The sequence below is a fragment of the Nyctereutes procyonoides genome, unplaced genomic scaffold, assembly GCF_905146905.1.
Source record: "Nyctereutes procyonoides isolate TBG_1078 unplaced genomic scaffold, NYPRO_anot_genome, whole genome shotgun sequence".
Taxonomy (NCBI): Eukaryota; Metazoa; Chordata; class Mammalia; order Carnivora; family Canidae; genus Nyctereutes; species Nyctereutes procyonoides.
Genome location: NW_026575041.1, coordinates 6,071,338 through 6,098,624, shown reverse-complemented (window position 1 = coordinate 6,098,624; position 27,287 = coordinate 6,071,338). Strand labels below are relative to the sequence as shown.

At 38.8% G+C, this 27,287-nt stretch overlaps 1 protein-coding gene across 4 annotated transcripts in view; it reads left to right on the top strand.

The window, feature by feature from the left end:
- The first annotated feature begins 85 nt into the window (after positions 1-85).
- Positions 86-27,287, top strand: part of CLNS1A (chloride nucleotide-sensitive channel 1A) — a 39,872-nt gene continuing 12,670 nt past the window's right edge. The window contains exons 1-7 of one of the 4 annotated variants that reach the window (XM_055320473.1): positions 86-295; positions 6,721-6,857; positions 13,125-13,223; positions 13,884-13,991; positions 15,102-15,275; positions 20,680-20,769; positions 23,236-24,013. In XM_055320473.1, coding sequence (XP_055176448.1) covers positions 171-295; positions 6,721-6,857; positions 13,125-13,223; positions 13,884-13,991; positions 15,102-15,275; positions 20,680-20,747 — 711 coding nt within the window. In that variant the 5' untranslated portion in view covers positions 86-170 and the 3' untranslated portion in view covers positions 20,748-20,769; positions 23,236-24,013. Of the gene's footprint in view, positions 296-6,720; positions 6,858-13,124; positions 13,224-13,883; positions 13,992-15,101; positions 15,276-20,679; positions 20,770-23,235; positions 24,014-27,287 lie in introns of those variants that run through there. The other 3 variants (XM_055320470.1, XM_055320471.1, XM_055320469.1) reach the window with 3 other exon arrangements.

Genomic DNA, 27,287 nt, shown 5'->3' with positions numbered 1-27,287 from the left:
GATGCGGGCTCCGATTCCGGGGCGGGCCTCGTTGCTCTTCCGAGGTGCCGGCCGCCGCTTCCGGGGCGGGGCGAGGCGGGGCGAGGCGACGCGACGCGAGGCGAGGCGAGCGGCTGGAGTCGCCGCGCTGCAGCTCCCTCCCGGCCTGCGTCTCCGCGCTCCCTGCTGCGATGAGCTTCCTCAAAAGTTTCCCGCCGCCCGGCTCGGCCGAGGGGCTTCGGCAGCAGCAGCCCGAGACCGAGGCTGTGCTGAACGGCAAGGGCCTCGGCACCGGCACGCTCTACATCGCGGAGAGGTAGGCAGGGTCGCTGCGCTGGGCGCCGGCTTCCCGCTTCCCGCTTCCCGCGCGCCGCCGAGGCTGAGGGGCGAGGCGCGGGCGCGGGCGCGGGCGAGACCGAGACCGCGACCTCCGGGGCGGGCTCCGGGGCGCCTGGCCGAGGCCTGCGCGGCGGGGCGAAGGCTCGGCTGTCCGGGTGCCCTGCCCTCCCGAGCCTTCCTCTCTCTCTCGACGAGTTAGGAGGCTTTTTACCTGCCTGTCGTCCCGAGGTCTGGCGCGTGCGTCGCTCTTTACTCAGGGCTTGGTTTTAAGGTCTTGAGTCTCCGGCCCCTGAGTGAGAATCACCCACGTGCCTGTCTCTTCTGTGAAAAGGTGCGGGAGGTGTTGCTCTCGGCAAGATAGGTAAGTCTAGTACAACGGATTGTGCAGGATTTTAAAAGTTTGGTTAAGAAATACAGCTTTTCTTCTGTAGGTGTGGATGGGGAGAGGAACATCATCCTCAACCCCACGGAAGCTGAGGTCAGATCCAGAGGGACCAGACTCCCTGTCTCATTTCCCATTCCTGACTCCCATTTCCAGTCCTAGAAGGAATTGCCCTTTTATTTGGCCACCTGGAACACTGTACCTTTTTTTTTTTTTTTTACAGTAAGACAGATGTATCTCAAATATCGAAGTTGTAGGACTGAGGTCCCCGTTTCCTTAATAATGTGGTTCCAGTCATCATCAAGCCAACAATGACACATTGAATCCTTCCTGTCCTTGAAATTTGCCTTGATTCCTGCTGCTGCATCACTTTTGTCTGCGGCCAGAGAAGTTTCTCTTCTTTTAGGAGCTCATGTGATTTCACTGGACCCACACAGAATATCCAGGATAATCTCCCCATTCTACGGTTAGCTGATTAGTGACCTTAATTATATATACAGGTTTTCTCTTGCCATGTAACAACTCCGGCTTGACACGGGGTGTTGAAGGTCATGGGGGAGGCAAATTTTTGCCTACCAGAGAGAGCACAAAAAAAAAAAAAAGTAAAAACCCCTTGATTTAAAAAATTTTTTTTTTAAATTTTTATTAATTTATTAGAGAGAGAAAGCAAGCTCCTTGCTGAGCAGGAAGGTCCACACTGTGGAGCTCAACTCCATGCTTATCCTAGGATCTTGGGATCATGACCTGAGCTGAAAATAGATGCTTAACCAACTGAGCCACCGAGGTGCCCCAAGAACCCTTTGAGGGAAATCTAAATATTGAGCAAAGCTTAGGCTTTTAACCAATTACTGACATAGGAAATACAGATGGGAGAAAAAGCAAGTTCCAGGTGACGTGCAGATAATGAGGCTGTTCTAGACATATGCGATTAGTTGGGACATAAGAGTGTGTATCTTGGGAGAGTGATATTAAACGTAGAGATGGGGGGGGGGGACATCTGGGTGGCTTAGAGGTTAAGTGCCTACCTTCAGCCCAGGGTGTGATCCCACAGTCCTGGGATCGGGCTCCCTGCATGGAGCCTGCTTCTCTCTCTGCTTGTGTCTCTGCCTCTATGTGTCGTCTTCCATGAATAAATAAATAAAATCTTTAAAAAAAAAGAGAGAGAGAGATTGAGAAATCATTAGTATAAGGGTTAGCATATACTCATTGGGGGGATAGATTGGGTACCCCAGAAGAGAAGAAGGCCAAGGCATATCTACAGTAAGAGGTAGGTAATGGAAGTAGAGACTTGAAAATAGACAAGACGGGGCAGCTCCGGTGGGGCAGCGCCGCCTGCAGCCTAGGGCGTGATCTTGGAGACCCTGGATCGAGTCCCACGTCAGGCTTTCTGCATGGTGCCTGCTTCTCCCTCTGCCTGTGTCTCTGCCTCTCTCTGTGTGTGTCTCTATGAATAAATAAATAAAATCTTTAAAAAAAAAAAAAAGAAAATAGACAAGAGGGAGAAGCAGTCAAAATCTGAAAAAGCATCTGTTGGGTAATGACAAGGAGATCTTTAATGATCTTAGGAAAGCAATTTCTTCTAAGTGGTGGAGAGTACAGCACAGATAGTCCCTACACTATCCCTATTTCTATACGGCTTTTCTGTATATTGACTCTTTCTAAAATATAACAACTATTCAGGGAAGGAAGACAAAACCTATGCTTGTCTTTCATTTTGAAAAACTTCAGACCTAAAGAAAAATTTCAAGTGTTGTTAATATACATAGATAAAGATTCATCAGCTGTTAACATTTTACCACATTTATCTTTTTTTGAGCTATTTGAGAGTTGCGGGCATGTTATCACTTCATCCATAAATACTTTACTAAAAATCTAAGAACTAGGACATTGTCCTATATAACCACAATACAGTTATCACACTGAAGAAATACAAACTCCTTTTTAAGGTCTTATATGTTTAAAAAAATTTCATTTCAACTTTTCACTAACAGATCTCTTCTTTAAGAAAATATTTTTGTAAAATACAGAAAGAATATACATCATAGGGGATCCCTGGGTGGCGCAGCGGTTTGGCGCCTGCCTTTGGCCCAGGGCGCGATCCTGGAGACCCGGTATCGAATCCCACGTCGGACTCCCGGTGCATGGAGCCTGCTTCTCCCTCTGCCTATGTCTCTGCCTCTCTCTCTCTCTGTGTGTGACTATCATAAATAAATAAAAAAAATTTAAAAAAAGAATATACATCATATAGATGGTTTAAATAATTTTTTTAAAGATTTTAATTAATTTATTCATGAGAGACACAGAGCCAGAGACACAGGCAGAGGGAGAAGCAGGCTCCCTGCAGGAAGCCTGATGCAGGACTCCAGAATCACAACCTGAGCCAAAGGCAGACACTCAACCGCTGAGCCACCCAGGTGTCCCTGGTTTACAGAATTATAATTAAACCAGCCCCTGTATGTCTACCATCTAGGTTAAGAATAGAATATTATGAGTACCATGGACACCTATGTTCATCACTCTCTGCTCTTTGTTAACATTACCTCCTTAGTCTCTTTCCACTTCTCTATCCTACCAAGCATTTCCAGGTCTTGATAAAATCAAGGCCTTAACAAACTGGGACAGTTTCCTAGAGGATATGACAAATGAGGATTAGCAGCCAGGTGAATGAGATGGAGCTAAGAGGAAACATTCTATTTAGAAGAGATAGGATGCTCAGAGGCAAGGGTAAGAAACAATATTTAGTGTGGCCCAGGACATATAAATATGCATGTGCACACACACCATTTAGCAGTTCTTCATCTGAGAGAATGAGGGGGAAAGAATGGAAAAATGATAAAGCTGGAGGAATTTAGACAAGGAGATCTTTAATGATAGGGTCTGATTTTAAGTAGTTTCTCGGACGTGTATTGAGAGATATAGAACTCTCGGGCTTATTTTTCAAAGTTGAGTTTTCAAAGGAAGTTGACTTTCTAAACCCCCAGGTAAAGAAGGGACCAGAGGCATGAATCATTCCAAATAGATTATTTGAAATGGGTAAAATAAAGTAGGTAATTAAATCATATTTTATCTTAAGCCAAAGTTAATTTTAAGATTTTTTATTTATTTATTCATGAGAGAGACAGAGAGAGAGACAGAGAGAGATAGGCAGACAGAGAAGCAGGCTCCATGCAGGGAGTCTGACATGGGACTCAATCCCGGGTCTCCAGGATCAGGCCCTGGGCTGAAGGTGGCACTAAACCGCTGTGCCACCCAGGCTGCCCCAAAGTTAATTTTAAACCAAATAATTAAGCTCACCCAAATTTAAAACTTTTCCTTCTATCCTGTTTTTCACCTCATCCTGGTAATAAAGTATAATGATTATACTTATTCAAAAGCATTGGAAATTAGCAGAACGTTCCTCTGCATTACTATCTTTCTAATTGTTTTTCCCTTTTGTGACTCATGGTTTCTTTGGAACTGGATATAGTTAATTAGCTATTTTGGTTTGGGAGGGCTTTTCTTCTAGAATATGTGAAAAGTGAGTAAGAACATAGCGATCAGTAAATGTTGCTTTTAAATGGAACTTCTGTTTTGTAGAGTGTGTGTCCATGTATAAGGGACAATTATTATATGTATTATGGAACAATTATTATATGCTTTTTAAAGCACCTCGGTGGCTCAGGGACTGATTTCAGCTCAGGTCATGATCTCAGGGTTGTGAGGTTGAGCCAGATTGAGCTCAGCAGGAAGTCTGCTTGGGATTCTCTCCTTCCCACTCCCCCTCCTCACCCTTGCTCTCTGGCTCTCTCACAGAAATAAATAAATCTTTTTTTTTTTTAATAAAGACCATAATTTGATAGGTACTGAGTCTATTTTGTATTTCAGTTTTCCATCTTTGAATGGAGTCATTTAAATTTTGTGGCTCTGGATATTTGAAATCATTTGGACACCCAAATTTGAACTATAACTTTCTGAACTGTGATAATACTGCAGGTGAGAAAGGAGTGTTTATTTGCTTAAAATAATAGTTTTAGTAAGGGACTGATAGTACTTCTTTGATATATAAGCTCTATTTCGTCTCCACATTAAGAGGAAAGCAATGGGCAGGAGAGGCACATATAGCACACACAATCTAATGATAGTAAAATCTATTTCTTTGAAACTAATGGGATGAATCATTCTGGAAAATCATGCCTAGAGCTTTTACCTCTTTAGCTTTTTTTTTTTTTTAAAGGTGATTTTATTTTATTTTTAAACATTTTATTTATTTCCTAGAAAGTGTGTGCAAGCAAGGGCAGGGCAGGGGAGAAGCAGACTCCGCTGAACAAGGAACCTGTGGGGCTTGATCCCAGGACCCTGGGATCATGACTTGAGCAGAAGGCAGATGCTTAACCAACTGAGCCACCCAGGCATCCCCTTTCCTTTAGTTTTTAGGATTTATCACTTTAAGCCTTCCAGGTTTTCTTTCCTTTTTTTTTTTTTTTAAGCATGTTGAATGGAAATCTTTGCAAATGACAGTACATCTTTTGCTTTTGCTCTTTTCAGTGTACAAGTCATTGCATTTTAGTGCATTTACAGAGTTGTATAGTTTTCACCACAATCTAATTCTGCCTTTGCTTTTGATAAATGAGGGTTATGAATTGTATACACTTTTGTTTTCTCAGACATTGATTTTCTTTAGGGGGACTGAAGTGTCAAGTTCGGTCTCCCCTTACATTGAATGTAAATGATCTCAGACTGCTGCACTGTCATTGTTCTTGCCCAAGGGAGTCTTAGGTTCATTTATTGTATTTGTTTTGCTTGATTAGAAATTAGACAACCAGGCTTGTTAAAATTGTATAGAAAATAGAATGATATGGGGGTGCATTAATTTCTTTTTTTAAATAAAAGCTTTATTGAGATAATTCACATAATATATAATTCAGTGGTTGTTAGTCTTTTTACAGAACTGCGCAACCATTGATTTTAGAATATTTTCATCACCCCACAAGAAACGAGCACTCATTACCAGTTTCATTTCTCTCTAGCCCTGTGCAGCCACTATATTGCATTAACTTTTATACCACTAGTTGGTTTGTGTGTGTGTGTGTGTGTGTGTGTGGTCTCTTCACAATCTTTTTGCTACTTTTTTTCCCATCTGGTGCAGTTCCAGATGGGTGAAGCATTGCCAAAAAATTAGCCAGCCTTTACTCAAAACTCAACAGACTGGTTTTGGTGATATGTTTCCTTTTTATACCATTAAAATATTTGCATTTGGACAGTCTTGAGGGAAAATTAGACCTTGCTTGTCTGTTTATTTTAAAGCTGCAGAATAAATGAAAGGCTTCATAAAGTCTTTCAGTGGGATAAGTATTGTCTAATCTGTATAAGTATGATTATAACATTTTCATGTATATGTCATTAATGTAGGATTAGTGGAGAAATTAGTGACTCCCAGGTGTTTATTGCATACTTACATGCTGAGCATTATGCTAGTGGTTTTGAAGAACGTGAAATAAAGGAATATGACAGGTTCTGTCAGGTAGCTCACATTCTGTCAGGGTAGGTATGACATTCATTAGCACAGAATTAAGGACTAAATGGCCTATTTACTGCACATAAGTACAGTTCAGAAAAAGAAGAGATCAGTATGAGCTAGAGTAGAGTAATTGGAGGGCTCAAGGAGGAGCTGGTACTTAACCAGTTGAAGAGAATTTGCAAAAGCGAGGCACCTGAAGACATTCCAAGTAAGAACTAGCATAAAATGCATAGAAACACATGTGACTTAAAAAACTACTTTTCAAATCTTTTTTGCATTTTTAGGTAGAGGGGAAGAGAACTTAACAGAATTGGTTTTAAAGAAAGTCATTTCCTGCTGCTGAATTTTCTTATATTATGAATATTTTTAAATACTAAATTTGAGTTTATTCACATGCATAAAAGTGCCCAAGCTGAGCCTTTATAAACTTTAGGATTAAATTGGGATTTAATTTCTTTTTTTTTCTTTTTTTTTTTTTAGGATTTAATTTCTTAAAATAATCTATTTTACACGTGTTTTTCAGCCGCCTGTCTTGGTTAGATGGCTCTGGATTAGGATTCTCACTGGAATACCCCACCATTAGCTTGCATGCGGTGTCCAGGGACCTAAATGCCTATCCACGAGAGCATTTGTATGTTATGGTGAATGCTAAATTTGGAGGTATGTATGGTGTGATTTAATCTTGAGCTTCCTTTGATAGAATATTACATATATTTAAAAAGCAGTCTTTGAAAAAAAAATAAAATAAAAAGCAGTCTTTGATCATAAAGTAATATTCAAGCCATTGACCTATTTTGTATAATAGTTTATTAAGCAAAATTTCAGCTCAGTAAAATAATTTAGATACTGCTTTTTACTTTCTATATATATTTGCGCTTAGAATTATTCAGTTATTGTGGATTTGTATTTCTGGTTTTTTCCTCTTGCGTTTAACTGTTCTTCTTTTTGTTAAGGCATTTATATTTGATATCCTTAGAAGCTTGGATCAGGATACTTTGTGCCTCCAAGTACAAAATGTAGAACCTGGTTTTTTTTTTTTTTTTGGTTGGTTCCATTTTATTACAGAGGTGGTTCTCAGTAGGGACAGTATTGTGTCCCCCCTCTCCTTAGGCAATGACATTCTGATTGTCATGAGTGGAAGAGGGGAGGAGTGCTACTGGTATCTAGTAGTTAGAGGCCAGAGATGCTACTTAACATCCCACAAGACACCGAACGACATCCCACAGTGAGGAATTACCAAGTCCAAATGTCAGTGGTGCCAAGGTTGAGAAACTCCGTGGTACAAGATTCCCAAGTTTTTTGCTATTGAAATAATTAGAAAGATTCATAAAAAATCTAGTGAGAGTGATGAAAGAAGGAGTAAGAAAGAAAAAAATCCATTTTGGGGGTTGTTGACAATGGGTTATTAGAATTCCCAATGATAAACAATTTAGGTACAGAATTAAAACTTGTGTTTAATTTTTTAAGCATAACTAAATGAGAAGTTTTTCCTATACTGTGTTACTTTAATATGCTCACCTTTTATAGAAATGCAGAACTTTGTGACTGAAAGGACAGTTTGTTACACTTTTACTAAACTTGTGCTTTTATTTTTATTTCTTTTTTTTTTTAAGATTTTATTTATTTATTCATGAGCAACACACAGAGAGAGGCAGAGACATAGGCAGAGGGAGAAGCAGACTCCCCGTGGAGAGCCTGATGTGGGACTCAATCCCAGGAACACACCTTGAGCTAAAGGCAGATGCTCAACCACTGAGCTACCCAGGTGTCCCTAAACTTGTGCTTTTAAAATAATGAGTTGCTTTTCTTTGATAATAGTGTATAAAGACAATCCCATAAGTTTGCCGGTTAAGCTATTGCTCCTTCAATTTAGGGTTTTAATATGGTTTCAGATATAAGATGACCATTTATAATCCGTGTGACACTAATTATTTAGTAATATTGAGGGCTTTTGTCAAGCCCTATCTCATCATTCCTGTCTGATTCAGCTATCTGAAAATATTTTTGTTAGGCAATCTCAAACACTTGCCATTGGAGAAAGTGCAAAGATAGATATAAAAATCTAGTGAAATTTGAAAGAGAAGGTAAGGAAAAGAAAAAGCTGTTGATCTGGGATTGTAGTAAGACTTCAGTTGAGGAAGTATTGGGCACAAAGTTCACTTTCCAAGTAAGTGCAGCTATGATTTTATAACCAAGATTATTGTATTTCATATTTAGTTTAAGCCATTCATTCATCCATAGAATTGCAAAAACTTAGAGGTGACCTTGCCAGTCATTTCCAAACCCTGATGTGAAATGCCCATAAATAATGGAGAGCATTAGCTTTGGGCAAAGGTGTATGTCAGAAAATTAGAGAGGTAGGGCTTCAATGAAGCTAACTAAAGAGAAAAACACAGTGAATAAGAAGACTGTCATTAACTTGGTAAGCAAGTTATTTTCATCTCTCTGAGCCTCAATTTCATTCAGCAAAATGAGGGTATTGTAGTGGTCTTTAGTTCTTAAACCTGGCTGTACATTAGAAGCAACGTGGGGAGCTTTTTAAAAATGAAAATACCGGGAGTCCCAAATTAGACAGTAAGGATTCAGTAGGTTCATGGTAGGTGTTTTAAATGTTTGCTCTCTGTGATTATTTTCTTGAAATTGATGGGGCTATGATTAATCCTTTCTTACTAAAGTAAGTAGGACTTCACTATCTTTGTAGAAAGTAGAATCCTCCTGGGTCACATTTATGTTGTAGTTCTCCAGTTCTGTTTATGTGGGACTCAGCTCTTCTCATATGTTACATGTGCTTGGATCCTGTTTTCCCAGCCTTTTGTTCCTCTCATCCTGATTCTCCCAGCTCCAGGTATTTTTTCCCTTTGGTTGATCTCCATAAACCTCATTAATGTGGACCTTTAGCTTATAGTTGAGGACATTATATTAATGTTGGTTTTTTTTTTAAGATTTTATTTATTTATTCAGGAGAGACACAGAGAGAGGCAGAGACATAGGCAGAGGGAGAAGCAGGCTCCCCATGGGTAGCCCAATGCGGGACTCCATCCCAGGACCCCAGGATCACACCCTGAACCAGAGGCAGACGCTCAACCCCTGAGCCACCCAGGCATCCCAAGGATATTAAGCTATTTCAAAAATATGGACGCGTGGGTAATTCAGCAGTTGAGCATATATACCTTTGGCTCAGGGGTGATCCTGGGGTCCTGGGATGGAGTCCCATATCAGGCTTCCTGCAGGGAGCCTGCTTCTCCCTCTGCCTATGTCTCTGCCTCTCTCTGTGTCTCTCCTGAATAAATAAATAAAATCTTAAAAACAACAAATAAAAATAACTAAAAACTTATTCCCACTGTTGAAAATTTAGAAAGGTTTAGAGACTGAAAATATGGCAGATAAAATATGATCTAGCACAAGATGATGAGTGTTGATCATGGTTGTATTTTTTTTCTTAATTGCAAAAATACTGTATTGCATTTATATTTCTTGCCTTAGGGTAGATTCCTGAGGATATAAAACAAATTGTAATAATTGTTATTTCTAGGGAGAAGATCGAGAGTGGTAGGGACCTACTTTTTCCTTAGAATCATCTACATTCTTTTTAAACCCTGAAAAAGTATCATAATACCATAATAATGTCTTCAGTTCAACTATTTAGTTATTTAGAATTCCCCAGTATTTTTGTATTATTTTACTTGTTTACAGATTATATATAACAATGTAACAATATAACAACAAAAAGACAAAAAAAGTCCTATGAAATCTCTGATTTAAAATTGTTAATGGTCACTTAATTTTTTTTCCTTTTTTTGCTTATCTGTATTTTTTCATTCTACATTCAGCTTGTATGACTTAGAAAAATAAAAGTAAAAAAAATTTAGTGGACACCCCCTATAATTGATTCCTATGTATATAATTGCTGTTTTAAAGGTAATACTTTTAAAGCTCTTAACATATATATTGTCAAATTGCTTTCCAGAAAGTGTATTTCAATTTACCCTTTCAATAGTAGTGTAAGAATCTTTCTACCTGACTTTTATCTGCATGGAGAATTAAAATTTTTTAAAAATGGTAATTTTAATATGCTAAACAACATTTAACTTATATTTTCATGTAGTTATTTTTTATTTAAATTCAGTTCAGTTAACAATATAATAATATAGTATATTATTATTATTATTAGTTTTGGGTAGAATATAGTGATTCATCACCCTTAATTCATATTTTTAAGATTATTAGTTTGAATATATTTTTGAATAATCACTACATCCAACATGGGGCTTGAACTTACAACTCTGAGAGCAAGAGTCACATGCTCTACTGACTGAGCCAGCCAGGCACTCCTAAAGATTTTAGTTTTAAAATCTTACATTTAGTTAATCTCTACATCCAATGTGGGGCTTGAAATTAAATCCCAAGATCAAGAGTCAGTATGCTCTACCAACTGAGTCAACCAGGTGCTTTCACCTGTTTTTTTAAATTACGAAATAATTCAGACATTGAAAAATACAGAGAGTAATAAAATTTTTACATTATTCGTTATCTAGCATAAATTCTAATATTTTCTTCATAATTAATCTTAAAGAAATACAACTGGGGGCACTTGTGTGGCTCAATCAGGTAAGTGTCTGACTCTTGATTTCCACTCAGGTCATGATCTCAGGGTTGTGAGATCGAGCCTGGTGTCTGGCTCTGTGCTCATGTGGGAGTCTGCTTGAGATTATATTCCTCTCCCTTTGCCCCTCCTCCCTGTATGTGTGCTCTCTGTCTCTCAAATAAATAAATAAATAAATAAATCTTTAAAAAAAAAAAAGGAAATAAAATTGTATCAGTACTCTTGAAATCTTTTTTGTACCTTTCTCATTTTGTTCACTACTCTGTCTCCCAAGGTAAATATTATCCTAAAGGTGGGTGGTATATATCCTTCCCATCTAAGCTTTTAAATTTTTACTGAATATGTATAAATCACTAAGTAATATAATGATTTAGTTTTGTGTTTAAAATTTTAATATGTAAGTGGTATTTATATATATTCTGCAATTAGTTTTTTCACTCCGTTTTTTTATTCTAAGCGTTTTGATATATATATATATATATATATATATATATATATATATATATATATATTAAGATTTTATTTATTTATTCATGAGAGGGAGAGAGAGGCAGAGACACAGGCAGAGGGAGAAGCAGGCTCCATGCAGGGAGCCTGATGTGGGACTCGATCCTGGGTCTCCAGGATCACACCCTGAGCCAAAGGCAGGCACCAAACCGCTGAGCCACCCAGGGATCCCCGTTTTGATATGTATAGATATTTGTTCCTTTTTAAACTGTTATCTGTATATAAAACAATATGACTGGGTTACATTACATCTGTTTCTTTTTTTAAAATTAACATTTTAAAAAAATTTTACAAGTACATATAGTACTTTAATAAACATTTACATATAGACTCTTTGTGTACATAATATATACTTAGATTAGGAATTGCTGGGTAGTAGGATATACACACCTCCAAAATAGTAGTGGCAGTTCTTACTTCCACTGACATGATGTGCTAGTTGTCTTTATTGAACATTTTTTTTAAAAGATTTTATTTATTCATGAGAGACACAGAGAGAGGCAGAGACACAGGCACAGAGAGAAGTAGGCTCCACGCAGGGAGCCTGTTGTGGGACTTGATCCTGATCCCAGGAGTCCAGGATCACGCCCTGGGTTGAAGGGAGGGAGGCGCTCAACCGCTGAGCCACGCAGTCATCCCGAACATTTGTATGTTTTTCTTGCCTGCAGACTTTGGTAATTTATCTGCTGTTGGGTCAGCTAACTTTTTTTTTTTTTTTTTTTTTTTAAGATTTAATTTATTTAAGAGAGAGAAGGAGAGGCAGAGACACAGGCAGAGGGAGAAGCAGGCTCCGTGCAGGAAACCTGATGTGGGACTTGATCCCGGGACTCCAGGATCGCGCCCTGGGCCAAAGGCAGGCACCAAACTGCTGAGCCACCCAGGGATCCCCAAGGGTCAGCTAACTTTTATGGGCCTTAGTTTTCTCTGTAAATTATTGGTGATAAATTACATCAGTGGTTGACAAACTGCTACTGCACCCTTGTTTCATGGTGAAAGGTAAGAGAAGCAGATGACAATCGAACTATACTTGTTAGAGGCCTGTTTGTGTTTCCTCACCGCCCACCATGACCCTGAAGAGTGCTTAGAATCTTAGAATCCCTAGGGCTCAATGAAGTACAGTGTGACTAGACCAAGGAGGCTGTCCCAGTCTTTTTTAGGTCTAAAATAAATTATGAATGTTCTTAAAATGTGAAGTAAGAAATGCATTGCAGGGATGCCTGGGTGGCTCAGTGGTTGAAAGTCTGCTTCTCCCTCTGCCTGTGTCTCTGCCTCTCTCTCTGCCTGTGTCTCTGCCTCTCTCTCTGTGACTGTCAGGAATAAATAAAATCTTAAAAATGTATTGCAGTATTTAGAATAAGCATAAATAAGAGATTATTTTAAGCTTCTGTTTTTCCAAAACAACATCATTTAAAAATTGTTTTTTGGGGGGTAGCCCCGGTGGCATGCAGCGGTTTAGCACCGCCTGCAGCCCAGGGCATGATCCTGGAGACCCTGGATCGAGTCCCACGTCGGGCTCTCTGCATGGAGCCTGCTTCTCCCTCTGCCTGTGTCTCCGCCTCTCTCTCTCTGTCTCTATGAATAAATAAATAAAATCTTTTTTTAAAAAAAATTTGTTTTTAGGGATGCCTGGGTGGCTCGTCTGCCTTCAGCCCAGGGCGTGATCCTGGAGTCTCCGGATCGAGTCCTACATCAGGTTCCCTGCATGGAGCCTGCTTCTCTCTCTGCCTGTGTCTCTGCCTCTCTCTCTCTGTCTTTCATGAATAAATAAAATCTTTAAAAAATAATAAAAATAAAAATTATTTTTATTCTCTCCCTAGAAGAATCAAAAGAATCTGTTGCTGAAGAAGAAGAAGACAGTGATGATGAAGTTGAACCTATTGCTGAATTTAGATTTGTGCCTAGTGATAAATCAGCATGTGAGTATTCTGTAGAATTGATTCTTTTCTCTTTATTACCAAGCATTCCAACCCCCATATACACACACACACATTTACCTTTACCCTCATTACCTCTGTTCTACTGGTTTTTCTTCATTTTAATATCTGTCATATCATTGAGGACCAGATACCTATAAATATCAAAGATTGTGAATGTGGTAACAGTATAGGAAACGCCACATTATTTGGTGTGTTTTGTGAATGGAGAGATCTGGTTATTTTACTGACTTGATGCTGTTAACTTTGAATCTTACCAGATAGAGGGAAAGGAGTCATGGCAATTCCAAAGTGGAAGATGCCAGGATAGCAGGAAAAGAGCCCTATCAACTGAAAGGGGCTTCACCTTGATGCCAGCAGTCTGACCAAGACTCTGACTCCTTTTCTCAGAAAATCCAGCCAGGCATGAAGAGATCTCAACATTATCTTAAAATGAACTCTTACTATTTTGTGACTTGTCTATTGCCATCAAGTACTTTTCAAGATCAATTCTCCTTGGAATTTGGCAGGTTTTGTAAATAGTGACTCTGGTATATTTCTTGTCTACACATTGGATTTATTTGCACTGTGATTATATTATTAAATTTTTGCTCTATACTGACCAGAAAAGAATGTTTATTACAATTTAATTTCTTTCTTCAGTGGAGGCAATGTTCACTGCAATGTGTGAATGTCAGGCTTTGCATCCTGATCCTGAGGATGAAGATTCAGATGATTACGATGGAGAAGAATATGATGTGGAAGCACATGGTTAGTGAAACAGATTTTTTTTTAAATGTGTGTATGTTTCATTTTAAGCATTTATTTGTACTAAGGGTATGGGATTATAGTTCTTTATATCTCTGTATTAAATACCCATATAGTGTGGTTATTAATAAAATTGAATGGCACAATCCATGTTTAAGCCAAACTGGAAAAATGGATGGGCTTTCCAAGCTTTAGGGTAAAAAGTATGTATTATTGGAGGCAGAAAATGGATAGAGATAAATGGAAGGGAAAAAAAACAGTAGATGGGAAAATGTGTGGTTGGGAGTGTCTTTTAAGTTGATGCAGTTGCTCCCAGAGAACAAGCCGCCTCCCTCCACCACTTGAAACCTTTATCATCATTTATCATCCTTACCTAACATTCCTTCAAACAACTCACTATCAAAGTCATTTTCTCCCCCCAGAACCATACTTCATTTACCTAAGATTATTTCTCTTTGCCTCCCCCAGACCAGAGTACCATCACTAGCCTGGTAGAGTCTTGTAACTTGAGGTGCCTACTGTTCTCTTTTCTTTTTCCCACTGCTCTCATGTCCACCAGTCTGCCTGTCCAAAGTCCTTTCCTCCATATGTACCTACTTCCTGGCCTGAGACAAACTCAGTTCTGGAATTATCATATATCTAAATACATTTTTATTGTCGCTGAGATTTTTGAATGATTCTTTTTAACCTTTTTACATTTAACAGAATTTCTGAGTTTTTAAAAGGAGCATATATTTTAATCCAGAGAAAAGCATCAGTACAAATTAGTATCAAATCAATTTGCACTCACCTGTCAATTCCCACTTTGGGATAACATAAGACTTCCTGGGCTTAGGAACACCCTCTTTTCCTTCTAGTCCCCTGGACATTTGATTTTTTGAGAATTGCTATTTACTGGCTCATCATCTTTTGGAATCTCTTCTCATTCTAGAGGGTAGAGACATTTTCTTTGTATTTTTATTTTCAACAGATGACCTATGTATGTGTATTAAATGAATATTGAAAATATTTTCCTGGAAACCTTTTAAAACTGTACCTTCAATAAATACATTGTTAATTATCCATGTTTTTCTAATTGCTTTATAATAGCTTAAAAGCATTTTATTTGTTTAGAACAAGGGCAGGGGGACATCCCTACATTTTATACCTATGAAGAAGGATTATCCCATTTAACAGCAGAAGGCCAAGCCACCTTGGAGAGATTAGAAGGAATGCTTTCTCAGTCTGTGAGCAGCCAATATAACATGGCTGGAGTCCGGACAGAAGATTCAATCAGAGATTATGAAGGTGAGTATCCTTTCTTTCAGTGTGAGCAAGTCAAATGTTTATTTGGTCAACAAAGGAAGTTATAGAGAGATCGGAATTCTCTTGGAAAGTCTTAAGACAGAGAAGTCTCAGAATTAACTCTAACAGTATAGGAAGCAAATGTAGAAATACATAGAATGGGAATTTTCATGGAACTTTTTTTTCTTTTCTATTTTTTTTTCCTTTTTCCCCTCAACTACAAAAATAGTAAATGAGCACAGGCAGAGAAGAAATGAAAAAATCAAGTGTAGTTATATTTGAAAGACCACTATTAAGTTTTCTGTTACATATCCAGTAATATATGCCACATATGCTTATGTATGTATATGTGTGTGTGTACATATCAATGCTGCAATTCTTATTTTTATTTTTTCAAAGATTTTATTTATTCATGAGAGACACAAAGAGTAGGCAGAGAGAAAAGTAGGCACTCTGCAGGGAGCCGGATGTGGGAATTGATCCCAGGACTCCGGGACCAGGCCTTGAGCCAAAGGCAGATGCTCAACCACTGAGCCACCCAAGCGTCCCTAACATTTTTATTTTTGAAATGAATTCCTACATTTCAGGAATTGATTAAAAGGACTAGGCAGCATTCAAGAAACTTGGGTTCTTGTTTTGTGGCAAACTTCTGGACCTTAAGCAAGTAGCTTTCAAATTCGCTTCAGTTGTCTCTACTTTATAGGCTTCTTATTTCCCCTGTTAGACTGGTTGGCTTTTCTGTGTATCCTGTTTCAACCAGAATGTTCAGGTACTCTTTTTGACTCAGACTTTACTTTGTATTCCTTGTATTCCTTGCTCCCTTGACCCAGTGCAATGCCGGGTCCCATAGATTTTTCATGTAAATGACTTTCACATTTCCTTGCTATTATTACTGCTCTCATTCAGTCATAGGCTCTTGTCTTCTCACACTAGATTTATAATAGTAATTTTTTGCTTCAGTCATTCCTGCCTCCAACTTATTGTGCCATTTGAATCTTCTGAGAATACTCTCTGGTCACCCATATAGGGATGTCCCCCTCAGTGATTGCCCAATACTCACCATATAAGGTTCTAATTCTGAAGAAACAACCTTGCCTTTGCCCCAGATATCTTCAGTCTTGTTCCTACTTATTTTCAATAGAACACTCAGCTACTGCTCTTATGTGCCAGACGTGATTTAAGCACATTACACATGTGTACTCACTTAATCCTTCCAAGAACACTCTGTGGTAAATGTTATTATGATCCCTATTTTACAGATGAAGAAACTGAAGCACAGAAAGATCCTATAACTTGCATAAGGTCAAATAGCTAATAAGTGGTAAGAGGATTAAATGAGCTAATATGCAAAAAACAATACATCAGGGGAACCCCGGGTGGCTCAGTGGTTTAGTGCCGCCTTCAGCCCAAGGTGTGATACTGGAGTCACAGGATCGAGTCCCACGTCGGGCTCCCTGCATGGAGCTTGCTTCTCCCTCTGCCTCTACGTGTGTGTGTGTGTGTGTGTGTGTGTGTGTGTGTGTGTGTGTGTGTCTCTCTCATATATAAATAAATAAAATCTTTAAAAATTAAATTAAAAAGAAAAAAACAATACATCATGCCTTATTATAAGCACTTCTTGCACCTTACATGTATTTAATATATACTAGTGTTTTATGTTGTTCTAGAGTCTTACCACTTCTAATTTTTGGAGATGTAGAATGTTGTGTTTTGGGGGTTTCGTTTTTTCTTTTAAGATTTTATCTATTTATATGAGAGAGAGCACAAGCAAAGGGAACAGAAGGGGAGAGGGGGAAGCAGGCTCTCCACTGAGCATGGAGCCTGATGTAGGGCTCAATCCCAGGACCCTGGGATCATGACCCGAGCTGAAGCCAAATGCTTAATCACCTGAGCCACCCAGGCACCCTGAGATGCAGAATGTTCTCAAAGAGGGTTACCATAGGTTTACTTTTCTTTTTTTTTTTTTTAATTTTATTTATTTATGATAGTCGCAGAGAGAGAGAGAGAGAGGCAGAGACATAGGCAGAGGGAGAGGGAGAAGCAGGCTCCATGCACCGGGAAGCAGGCTCCATGCACCGGGAGCCCGATATGGGATTCGATCCGGGTCTCCAGGATCGCGCCCTGGGCCAAAGGCAGGTGCCAAACTGCTGCGCCACCCAGGGATCCCGGTTTTCTTTTTTTTAATTAAAGATTTAATTTATTTGAAAGAGAGCATGCAAGCAGGGAATGGTTCAGAAGGGGGGAGAGAATCTCAAACACACACTGCAGAGTGTGGAGTCTAACATGGGGCTTGATCTCAGGACACTGAGATCATGACCTGAGCCAAAATCAAAAGTTAGACGCTTAACCACTAAGTCACCAGGCACCCCTAGTTCTTCTTTTATTGGGCATTGTAAGTTTCTGTCATAATGCTGTGATCGGTATCTTCATGCATACAGCATGTTGACCTGGGAACCCTGAAGTCCTGGGATACTTTAATTTGGAAAAGTTTAGGCTTTGGGTCACATTGTTATTCCTTGTGTATCCTCTCCATTTTAAGTCCTGGTTGGTGAGCTTCTAATGTAAAGTGAAATGGCTCAGATGATTTCTGGTGTTCTACCAAACTCTTAGGTGAAAGAATTCAAGATGTTACCTCCTTTTTATTACAGTGATTAACAAGAAAGTGTCCTTGGATGTTGAAAAGCCTTTTCTTTCTACACTGAAGGTTTTTTTTTTAATTGTAAAATTTCTTATTTAATGCTTTATAGCAAATGATTTTAAGATCACAAATACTTTTTGCTAAATGAAATTTGGACTTTTATTCCTATGCCTTATTAGCATTCAAGAGTTTATTAGTGAAACTTTTTTAGCCTATACCACCTTCTAAAGTCCTGAGTACCCATGCCACTTTTTTTTTTTAATTTTTTTTTTTATTTACTTATGATAGTCACAGAGAGAGATTGAGGCAGAGACACAGGCAGAGGGAGAAGCAGGCTCCATGCACCGGGAGCCCGAGGTGGGATTCGATCCCGGGTCTCCAGGATCGCGCCCCAGGCCAAAGGCAGGCGCCAAACCGCTGCGCCACCCAGGGATCCCCCCATGCCACTTTTTTTTGCCATTTACTTATTTTGTTTGACCTGTGCATTTATTTTTTTAAAATTTGATTTATTTTTAAAAATTTTTTAAATAAAGATTATATATTTAAGGTATGGTATGCCAGATGATGTTTTCATATATATAGGGAAATATTTACTACAGCCAAGCTAATTAACATCCCTATCTCCTCACATAGTTAATGCTTTTTTTATGGTGAGAACACTTATGATCTGCTGTCTTGGTAAATTTCAGTCTTTTTGCAGTTTATACATACCCTCTCACAGTTCTTTCTGCCCACGAATCCTGCTCCCCATGCTTTAATAAAACCATCTTTTTTTGCACTGAAAAATAAAACATCCTATCTCCTTGTGGTATTCAGTGCCTCATGTACTTATTTATGTAAGAAGTGCCTATTGAACTACTCTGGCCGGTGTAGAAAATACATCAGTGCCCAAGAGAGATGAGATTACTCTCTTCGTAGAGAAAAATAAATTAACTAATTAGGCAGTTACAGTACATTATGATACAGCATAAAGTTATAGGGGAAGCTTGAGAAGCTAGGGAATGAGAGGCTGGACTCATCACCCAACCTGGATAGTTAGATTCAAGCTTCATAGAGTGACATCTGAGCCAGGATCTGAAAGAGGACTAAAAGTGACCTGGGTGAGGGGGGATTGCACACAGGTTGGAGAGAGAGGCAGGTAATGGGATCAACTATGTGCAGGAGTTCAAAAGACCATTCAACTTTAGGGACTGAAAGTAGTTCGTTATGTCTGGAATTCTGAGTGTTGAAGAGTAAGTTATTATAGCAGCAGATAAAAGTGGGGGAGTGAACTGGGTTATATCTTAAAGGAACTTGAAAGCTTTGTTAAAGAACTTCAATGTTAGTGCGTAGGCCAATGAGAATGTGAAGTGAAGAATTTTTAGTTTGATTAGTATTGCAGAAGATGACCCTGGGTATGATGTGGAAAATGATTGCAGAGGGAAATACTGGAGGAAAGAGAAGAAAAACGCTGCTAAGTAACTTGTGATTTAAATTAAATGAGAGAGGGATCCCTGGGTGGCGCAGTGGTTTGGCGCCTGCCTTTGGCCCAGGGCGCGATCCTGGAGACCTGGGATCGAATCCCACGTCGGGCTCCTGGTGCATGGAGCCTGCTTCTCCCTCTGCCTATGTCTCTGCCTCTCTCTCTCTCACTGTGTGACTATCATAAATAAATAAATAAATAATTAAAAAAAAAAAAACAAAAAAAAATAAATGAGAGAGATCGTGGCCTACATTTGGTAGCGGCAGTGAATGTCAAAAGACTTAACAGATTTGAGAGATGTTTAAGAGAGAAAAGCAACAAAGTTAATGTGGTAGGGATTTCTGGATTGCACAGGTAAGAGGTATCCTTCAGTAAGACTGTTTGGAAAGAGAGACTTTTTTTAAAGTAGGCTCTGCACCTAATGTGGGACTTGAACTCACGACCTGAGATTAAGAGTCGCATGCTCTACCAACTGAACCAGTCAGGTGCCCCAAGAGAATAATTTCAATGTGGAAAGATGAGTTAACTTTAGAAATGTGTTACATGTGCATGCCCTGCTGCATGTGGAGGTGGTAGAGTGCTACAGGGCTCAGGCAGAGGCCTGTTGTTGGGCTAAACAGTTGAGGGGTGAGTGGGAGGTGTGGATATGGAGAAAGCAGCTGTAAACAACTCTCTTCAGAGGGCTTTTTCTTCCTTGTCTTTCCCTACACACACTTTTTTTCCCCTCTATGAAATGAGGAAAATAGATAAGAACCTCACTCTACTTACTTTGTCTTTTCTCCAAATTATGTTGTCAGCTTTGTGAGGTTAGGGCTTTCATACCTTTAAAAATAAAAATAATGGGGTGGCTCAGTCAGTTAAGCATCTGCCTTCAGCTGATCTCAGGGTTCTGGAGTGGAGCCTTGCATCAGGCTCCCAACTCAGCAGGGAGTCTGCTTCTCCCTCTCCCCTTGCCCCCCCCCCCTTTCGCTAATGCTCTCTTTCTCTCACATAAATAAAATCTTAAAATAGTAATAATGTCACACAGTAAATACCCAGCACAGTTCTGTGAAGAGGAAATAGTTGATGCCCACTACATTTAAAACTTATCTAATGTTCTTTTAGTTTTAAGGTTAAGAATTTATAAAGTAAATGTACAGGTAGCATTTTTTTTCTTGGTTTGTTCCTCCTCTTTCATAAGAGAAAGAAATAGCTGTTACCAACAGAGGGCACTAGCTTCTTTCTGGTTGATGTATAGGTTGAACCCCTAAGATCTGAAGAGCTCAGTAGACTGTTGCTCAGCTGTTGATTTTTTTTTTTTTCTTCAGATGGGATGGAGGTAGACACTACACCAACAGTTGCTGGACAGTTTGAGGATGCAGATGTTGATCACTGAAGATGATTTATGCTGCTGTGGGGTGAGTATTTTCTCCCTTGTCACTGAACTTGAAAATCACGTGAAATAATTAATTTTTATTTTTCTAATTCAGGAGAACTTTGTACAATTTGCAGTTTGGAAGAATGTTAGTTCTCCATTTCTGAAATTATTGAGACTTATATTTTATTTTTCCTCTAAGGAATCAAGGTCTGCAAACAGTGATATTCAGGTTAACATTTACTGAGCGCTTAACCACTTGTTAAGCACTGTGCTGGACATTGGGTAATGCTAGGCATTGAGGCATGAAAGAATAAGACTCATCTTCGGTGGGATCCCCGGGTGGCGCAGCGGTTTGGCGCCTGCCTTTGGCCCAGGGCGAGATCCTGGAGACCCGGGATCGAATCCCAGGTCGGGCTCCTGGTGCATGGAGCCTGCTTCTCCCTCTGCCTGTGTCTCTGCCTCTCTCTCTCTCTGTGTGTGACTATCATAAATAAATTTAAAAAAATTAAAAAAAAAAAAAGACTCTTCGGTGAGCTCAGAAGAAGGACATTCATTCATTCAGAAATGGAGAGCTTCCCCAATTGGCTAGTAGGGAGCAGCAGAGCCTGAGATCATGTCCTGCTCTGCTCAAGTCACCTTTTCCCACTTGTGGTGTTTGAAACCTTAGCATGTTTAGAAAACACAAAAGCAGAGATTTGCTGCAGCTCACTGCTATTCAATTTATGGAGGAAGTAGAAGTAATTCTAGATTATATCTAAGCCTTTAATTTAATCATAATCTTTTATCAACTTCCCTCCTTTTGAAAATAATGGACGACCAAGGTCCTGGGCACTTTACTGTTCAAGACCAGTTTGCCAAACTGTAAGTCCATGCACACTTGCCCAAAAGCTATCATTTCCTAAGTTGCTTCATAACTGCGTTCTTGACTGATGTAAGAGTTTGTGGCCAGTTTTCTCTGACACATTCTCTTTGCTTAAAGTTTGTCCCTGACTTTGCTGCATGTTACTCTGAGAATAAATTGTCCTTTGCCAGCTTGAGTATCTCAGCTGTATGTTTGATAATAACTTAAGGTCGTATGGTTAGTTCATACCATCTAGAGCTCTAGGACTAGTTGGCCTTCCATTATGAGCTATAAGATTTTTACTTTGTTAAAATTATTGTCCCTCTTTCCCCGCTCCAGTGCCCTCCTACTTCTGACCTGGTAGCATTTTCTTGAGTACTGGCTGTCTTCTAGTCTTCGTGATGTTACTTATGCCCATGTCCTCTATTTGAAAGCATATGGTAATAGTGCGGCAAGATTTATAGATTTTGGCTTGACTCTTGATTAACTCTTGTAATCCAGTTAGGTTGTCAGATCCCTCTTTTTATTTCCACAGCATTTATTTCTGTCTTTGGTAGCCATGTAGTTTAAAACCATCATTGTCTCTTTTGCATTTAGCCAAAATTATGTGTTCATATTGCTACAACTGTGTTAGCTTTAATTTTCAGATCTCATTGTGCCAGGTATCAGTACTTCAGTATTATACTGTATGGGAAACCTTTTAGTGACAACATTGGTCGTCTTCTCTTTTCACTTTCCTACTTATCATATTCTTCATAGCACGTTGATTTTTTTCAGTTCAGTAACAGTAACTTTTATTGAAACTGAAAATATTTTTTGGATCTTCTGGCTTTCATATATTTCTTCTTGAGAAATAAGACTATTCCGAGAATATCCACCACTGTATTAATAAGCAGTATGAGAAACTCATTTGTTGTGTCACTAATGGTTACATAAATGAGATGTTTCTGCAATTCACTGATGAGAATTCGTAGGATTCTTTATAATGTAGTTTTATGGGGAAATAATCATAAAATAGCCACAGACTTTCTAATGAGCTGATGATTTTTCTATTCATTTTATTTTATTTTATTAAATATTTTATTTATTTATTCATGAGAGACAGAGAGGCAGAGAGGCAGAGACACAGGCAGAGGGAGAAGCAGGCTTCATGCAGGGAGCCCGACGTGGGATTCGATCCCTGGTCTCCAGGATCACACCCAGGACTGAAGGCGGCGCTAAACCGCTGAGCTACCGGGGCTGCCCTGTTTTCTATTCATTTTATGCTACAGCTGGAATAGACAGATATTTTATTCATAAAGTTTATACAAATCATTTAAAATTGTTTTTGCCTTTATGGAATGAACAAGGAATAATTAGAGTGTTTATGCAACCATTAATAATTTCAAGATATTGGAACTAGGACCTCTTAGTGCATGAGATGGGGTGAAGTCAAGGCACAGGAGTGGTGGAATCACAGCTCTACCAAATATCGGCTTCTGTGCCTTTGATAAGGCACATAACTTCTTTTAATCTTCTGTTTCCTCACCTGAAGATGGGGTTGATAAACTACCTGCCAGGATTGTTCCAAAGACTAAGATATATCGAAGTTCTCTGGCACTCTTGACTAGGCATTCAATAAATAATAACTATTATTATAAACACTGTAAATCTTTTGTTTTTCAGATTCTGCTCATAACTAGGAAAGGACTAAAGAACTTGGTGCCTCTTCTACTGTGGAGTGGGTGTTGATGAAAGTCTTTTTCCTTCTCCAAAATTTACCTGAACCAGTTCTTTTTTTGAGACAGACTATATACTGAGACAAAAAGTTGTCACCAGCAGAAGAAACTATGACCTTTATTAACAAAGGTGAATTAACTTAACCAAGAGGGTATATGTAGCTTATCATCTACCCAAAATTTTTGTGTATAGGTATCCTCTGAGTAGGCCTATAGTTCCTGCTTTCACTATATGCATCTTCTGTAACCTGGCAGGCCTATGTGGTGAGAATGCGCAGGTGTTTGAAGACATAGGTAGACTGGATGGGAGGAAGGAGGCTGAATCTAAGATCCTTTAGAGCCTAAGGATTTCCCTTACCCCTTAAAAAGAAAGACAAAGAGATCTCAGAGAAATCCTGGCCACTGCTTGTTCTTCACAGGGATTAGGGTCTTTTTTACTAATTTGGGATCCAGGTTAATTCATTTAGGCATCTTTAGAGAGCCTCTTGGGAAATATCCTAGCCACATGAAATACCACTAATATGGATGCTTCTGATTAGCGTTTACTTCTTTCACCATGTTTCACCAGTCTGTTTTGTTATAACCTCTTAGGTTATAGCCTTTAATTTCTAACCTCTTAGGTCAGTTTCCATAACAAATGAAATTGGGATGAAGTCCTCACAGTACTTCAATGATAATTGTTTTGTGTTTGTAATAGTTTAACAAATAAATCTAGGTTTTCTATATTATTGTACTCTCATTCTTGACTAAAACCATTAATGAAGAAAAAAGTTTTCTTTTAATTAAGGCTGTCAAAAAACAAGAGCCTTGTTGGTTTTTGTGTGACTTTTGTTGAGAATATGAACATGAAATGATTAAAAATACAGTTAAGAGTTTCTGGCAGTTTTTTATAGGGCAAGGATTTAATACATTCCAAGGGATTTCTGTTTCTTCCACTTGGATCAGGAGTAATTTATCAACTCTCAATTTTTAGTTTTCACAAACATCAGGGTATTTGTAAGGCTGATTTATAATTACAGATTTATACTTGGACTTTCTATACCATAGGACTTTAAAAATATATTTAGAAAAGCTATTCAGAATCACTTGGCTAATTAGTGGCTAAACTTTAGTTTGTGACCACTAAGGCCAGTGTTCTTTTCAGCAGTTTCACTTGGTTTCTGTCCTCCTGCTTGGTAGACTGAAAAAAGCTGATATTCCTTTTTCTGATCAGACTCTCAGAAATACTGATTTGTTTCTATAGGCAAGTAAAAAGGCCATTTGGAAATGGATGAAGTTGACTGAGGTCTTCTCTGTATCACCCATTGTCTTAGGTTCCTTTTTTTTTTAATATTTTATTTATTTATTCATGAGAGACAGAGGCAGATAACTTCTTTAATCTCCCCTGCAAGGAGCTTGATGTAGGACTCGATCCCAGGACCCTGGGATTACTACCTGAGCCACCCAGGTGCCTCTGACTTGGGTTCTTTATATACATTACACATATAATATTCTTAATTGCCTTATGAGGTTAGAGATGCTTTTATTCCGTTTTAGAGATGAGGAAACTACAGGTAGAGGTAAAATAACATATAAGGTCATACAGATAGTGAGCTATGATTTTTAAGCCTGTGCTCCAAAACACCATACACCTTTACCGTTAATCAGCAGTTGAAAGGAAGCAAATTCTCTCTTAACTGCAGGATTTTCAATGTTACAATTTCAATGGACAATACAGGAAGTTCCCAGATGTATCTGCTGTCAATCTCAGCAGCACTTATTCTATCCTAGACATTTTACCTCTTCTTCAGTAACCAGTCAGGGTATTCTCCTAGGCCAATCTTAGAAATTCTATTTGGGGCCTTTTTTGAAGTCATACAAACTTGTCATCCTGACTTTTTAGTGAAGCAATAAAGTGCTCTGGTAATAATTGAAAAAATATTGAGATTCTGTGACTGTTTCTGTAGGCACTGTTGTGGTCAGCTCGTATTATGGGTAATGCAGTCATCTAAGATGCATGAGACCAGGCATCTAGTTCTGGCTTGGCAGACAAGGTATTCAAACCTCTCTGGGCCTGTTTCCTCACCTCAAAATTAGGTGACTAGACTAAATGACTTTCAAAGATCCAGCTGTAACATTCTGTAATATTAGTCAGTTGCACCCATTACTTGAAGAAAATAGAAGGTAAAAAAGAAAATAGAAGGTGAAAAGCAATCTCAGGTCAGATGTCTTAAAAATGAAATTCATAATGCTCAGCCAAGCCAACATTTCTTGATTCTATTTGAGCTTAATTTAAGTGTTAACTATAATTGTTTTGCTTCCTATTTCTTGATATAGAGGACGTTTCTGTCCTGCTTGGTAGACTGAAAAAAGCTGATATTCCTTTTTCTGATCAGACTCTCAGAAATACTGATTTGTTTCTATAGGCAAGTAAAAAGGCCATTTGGAAATGGATGAAGTTGACTGAGGTCTTCTCTGTATCACCCATTGTCTTAGGTTCCTTTTTTTTTTAATATTTTATTTATTTATTCATGAGAGACAGAAAGAGAGAGAGGCAGGGACACAGGCAGAGGGTGAAGCAGGCTCCCTGCAGGGAGCCCAACGTGGGACTCGATCCCGGGACTCCAGGATCATGCCCTGGGTCAAAGGCAGGCACTAAACCACTGAGCCACCTAGGGATCCCCTAAGTTTTATCTTTTATTTGAACCCTCTGAAACTACAGAATATGATAAACATTATTGATAGATTTAATTTCTAAATATGAATTAAACATCAGGGAAGAAAAAGAACAAGTAAACCACAAATAACTTTAGCACATAACAGATGTCAGGATCTCAAGACCCATGAGATTATGTCCTGAGCTGAAATCACGAGTTGGACTCTCAAACAACTGAGTTGCCCAAGCACACTGACACTGGATTTTTTAGATAGAATTTTATTTTTCTGCAGGATTTCAGATAACATCCTACTATATAGCCCATTCTTGTGCAAATCCTGTTTGAAAAGTATTTCTAGAATGGATGAATCTATATCAGATACTCATCCTCAGTGGCTAATATGAAATGATTCTAAGCAAATTCCTTATGAGGATTCTAATACAATTATTGCCATTCCTTGACAAAGTGAAGTTTCTATCCCTTTCAGCTTCTGTAGTGGGAGGGCACTTCCTTTACCCAGATTTTCACAGCAGATTACCCCAAATAGAAAGGATGCTTGGCTGTTGGCTTGCAAAAAACATAGTTGTCTGCTGCAACCCCAAATCTTAAAAGAATAAAATAAATCAAGATTATATGTCATAAAAGTTAAGATTTTTTATAAAAACTGAAGGGCACAGTATTTGTCAAATTAAAATGCAAATATTGTGTGGCTCAGAAACTCCACTTAATGAAATTCTTTTTTTTTTTATTTTTGGAATTTATAAATAAATTTGCACATTAGGGAAAGCCATCTATGTAAGGAAATTAATTGGAACTTTATTTGTAAAAGCAGATGGCTTGAGAACAAGCTCAATGTCTATAGTTAGGCCTGGGTCAATTGTTTACAGTGTATCTGTATAATAGAGAACTGTTCCTCAAAAAGAATTAGGTAGATCCTTATGTATCCAAGATATGTTAAAAATATTAAGATATTTATATAGAAGAAAAAGGGCTGGAGATTACAGTGGGGATGATGTGTATCATGTGCTTATGTATATAAAAAATATCCTTGGGGGATCCCTGGGTGGCACAGCAGTTTGGCGCCTGCCTTTGGCCCCGGGGCGCGATCCTGGAGACCCGGGATCGAATCCCACGTCGGGCTCCCTGCATGGAGCCTGCTTCTCCCTCTCCCTGTGTCTCTGCCTCTCTGTCTCTCTCTGTGTGACTATCATGAATAAATAAATAAAATCTTTAAAAAAAAATATCCTTGGAATATCATTGGAAAGTAGTGATAGCTGTTTCTGGGAGAAGTGGGGACTGAGATAGGCGGGAGACTGAGGTTTTCACCCATTTCCTGTTTGTATTTTGCTCCACATGTATTATC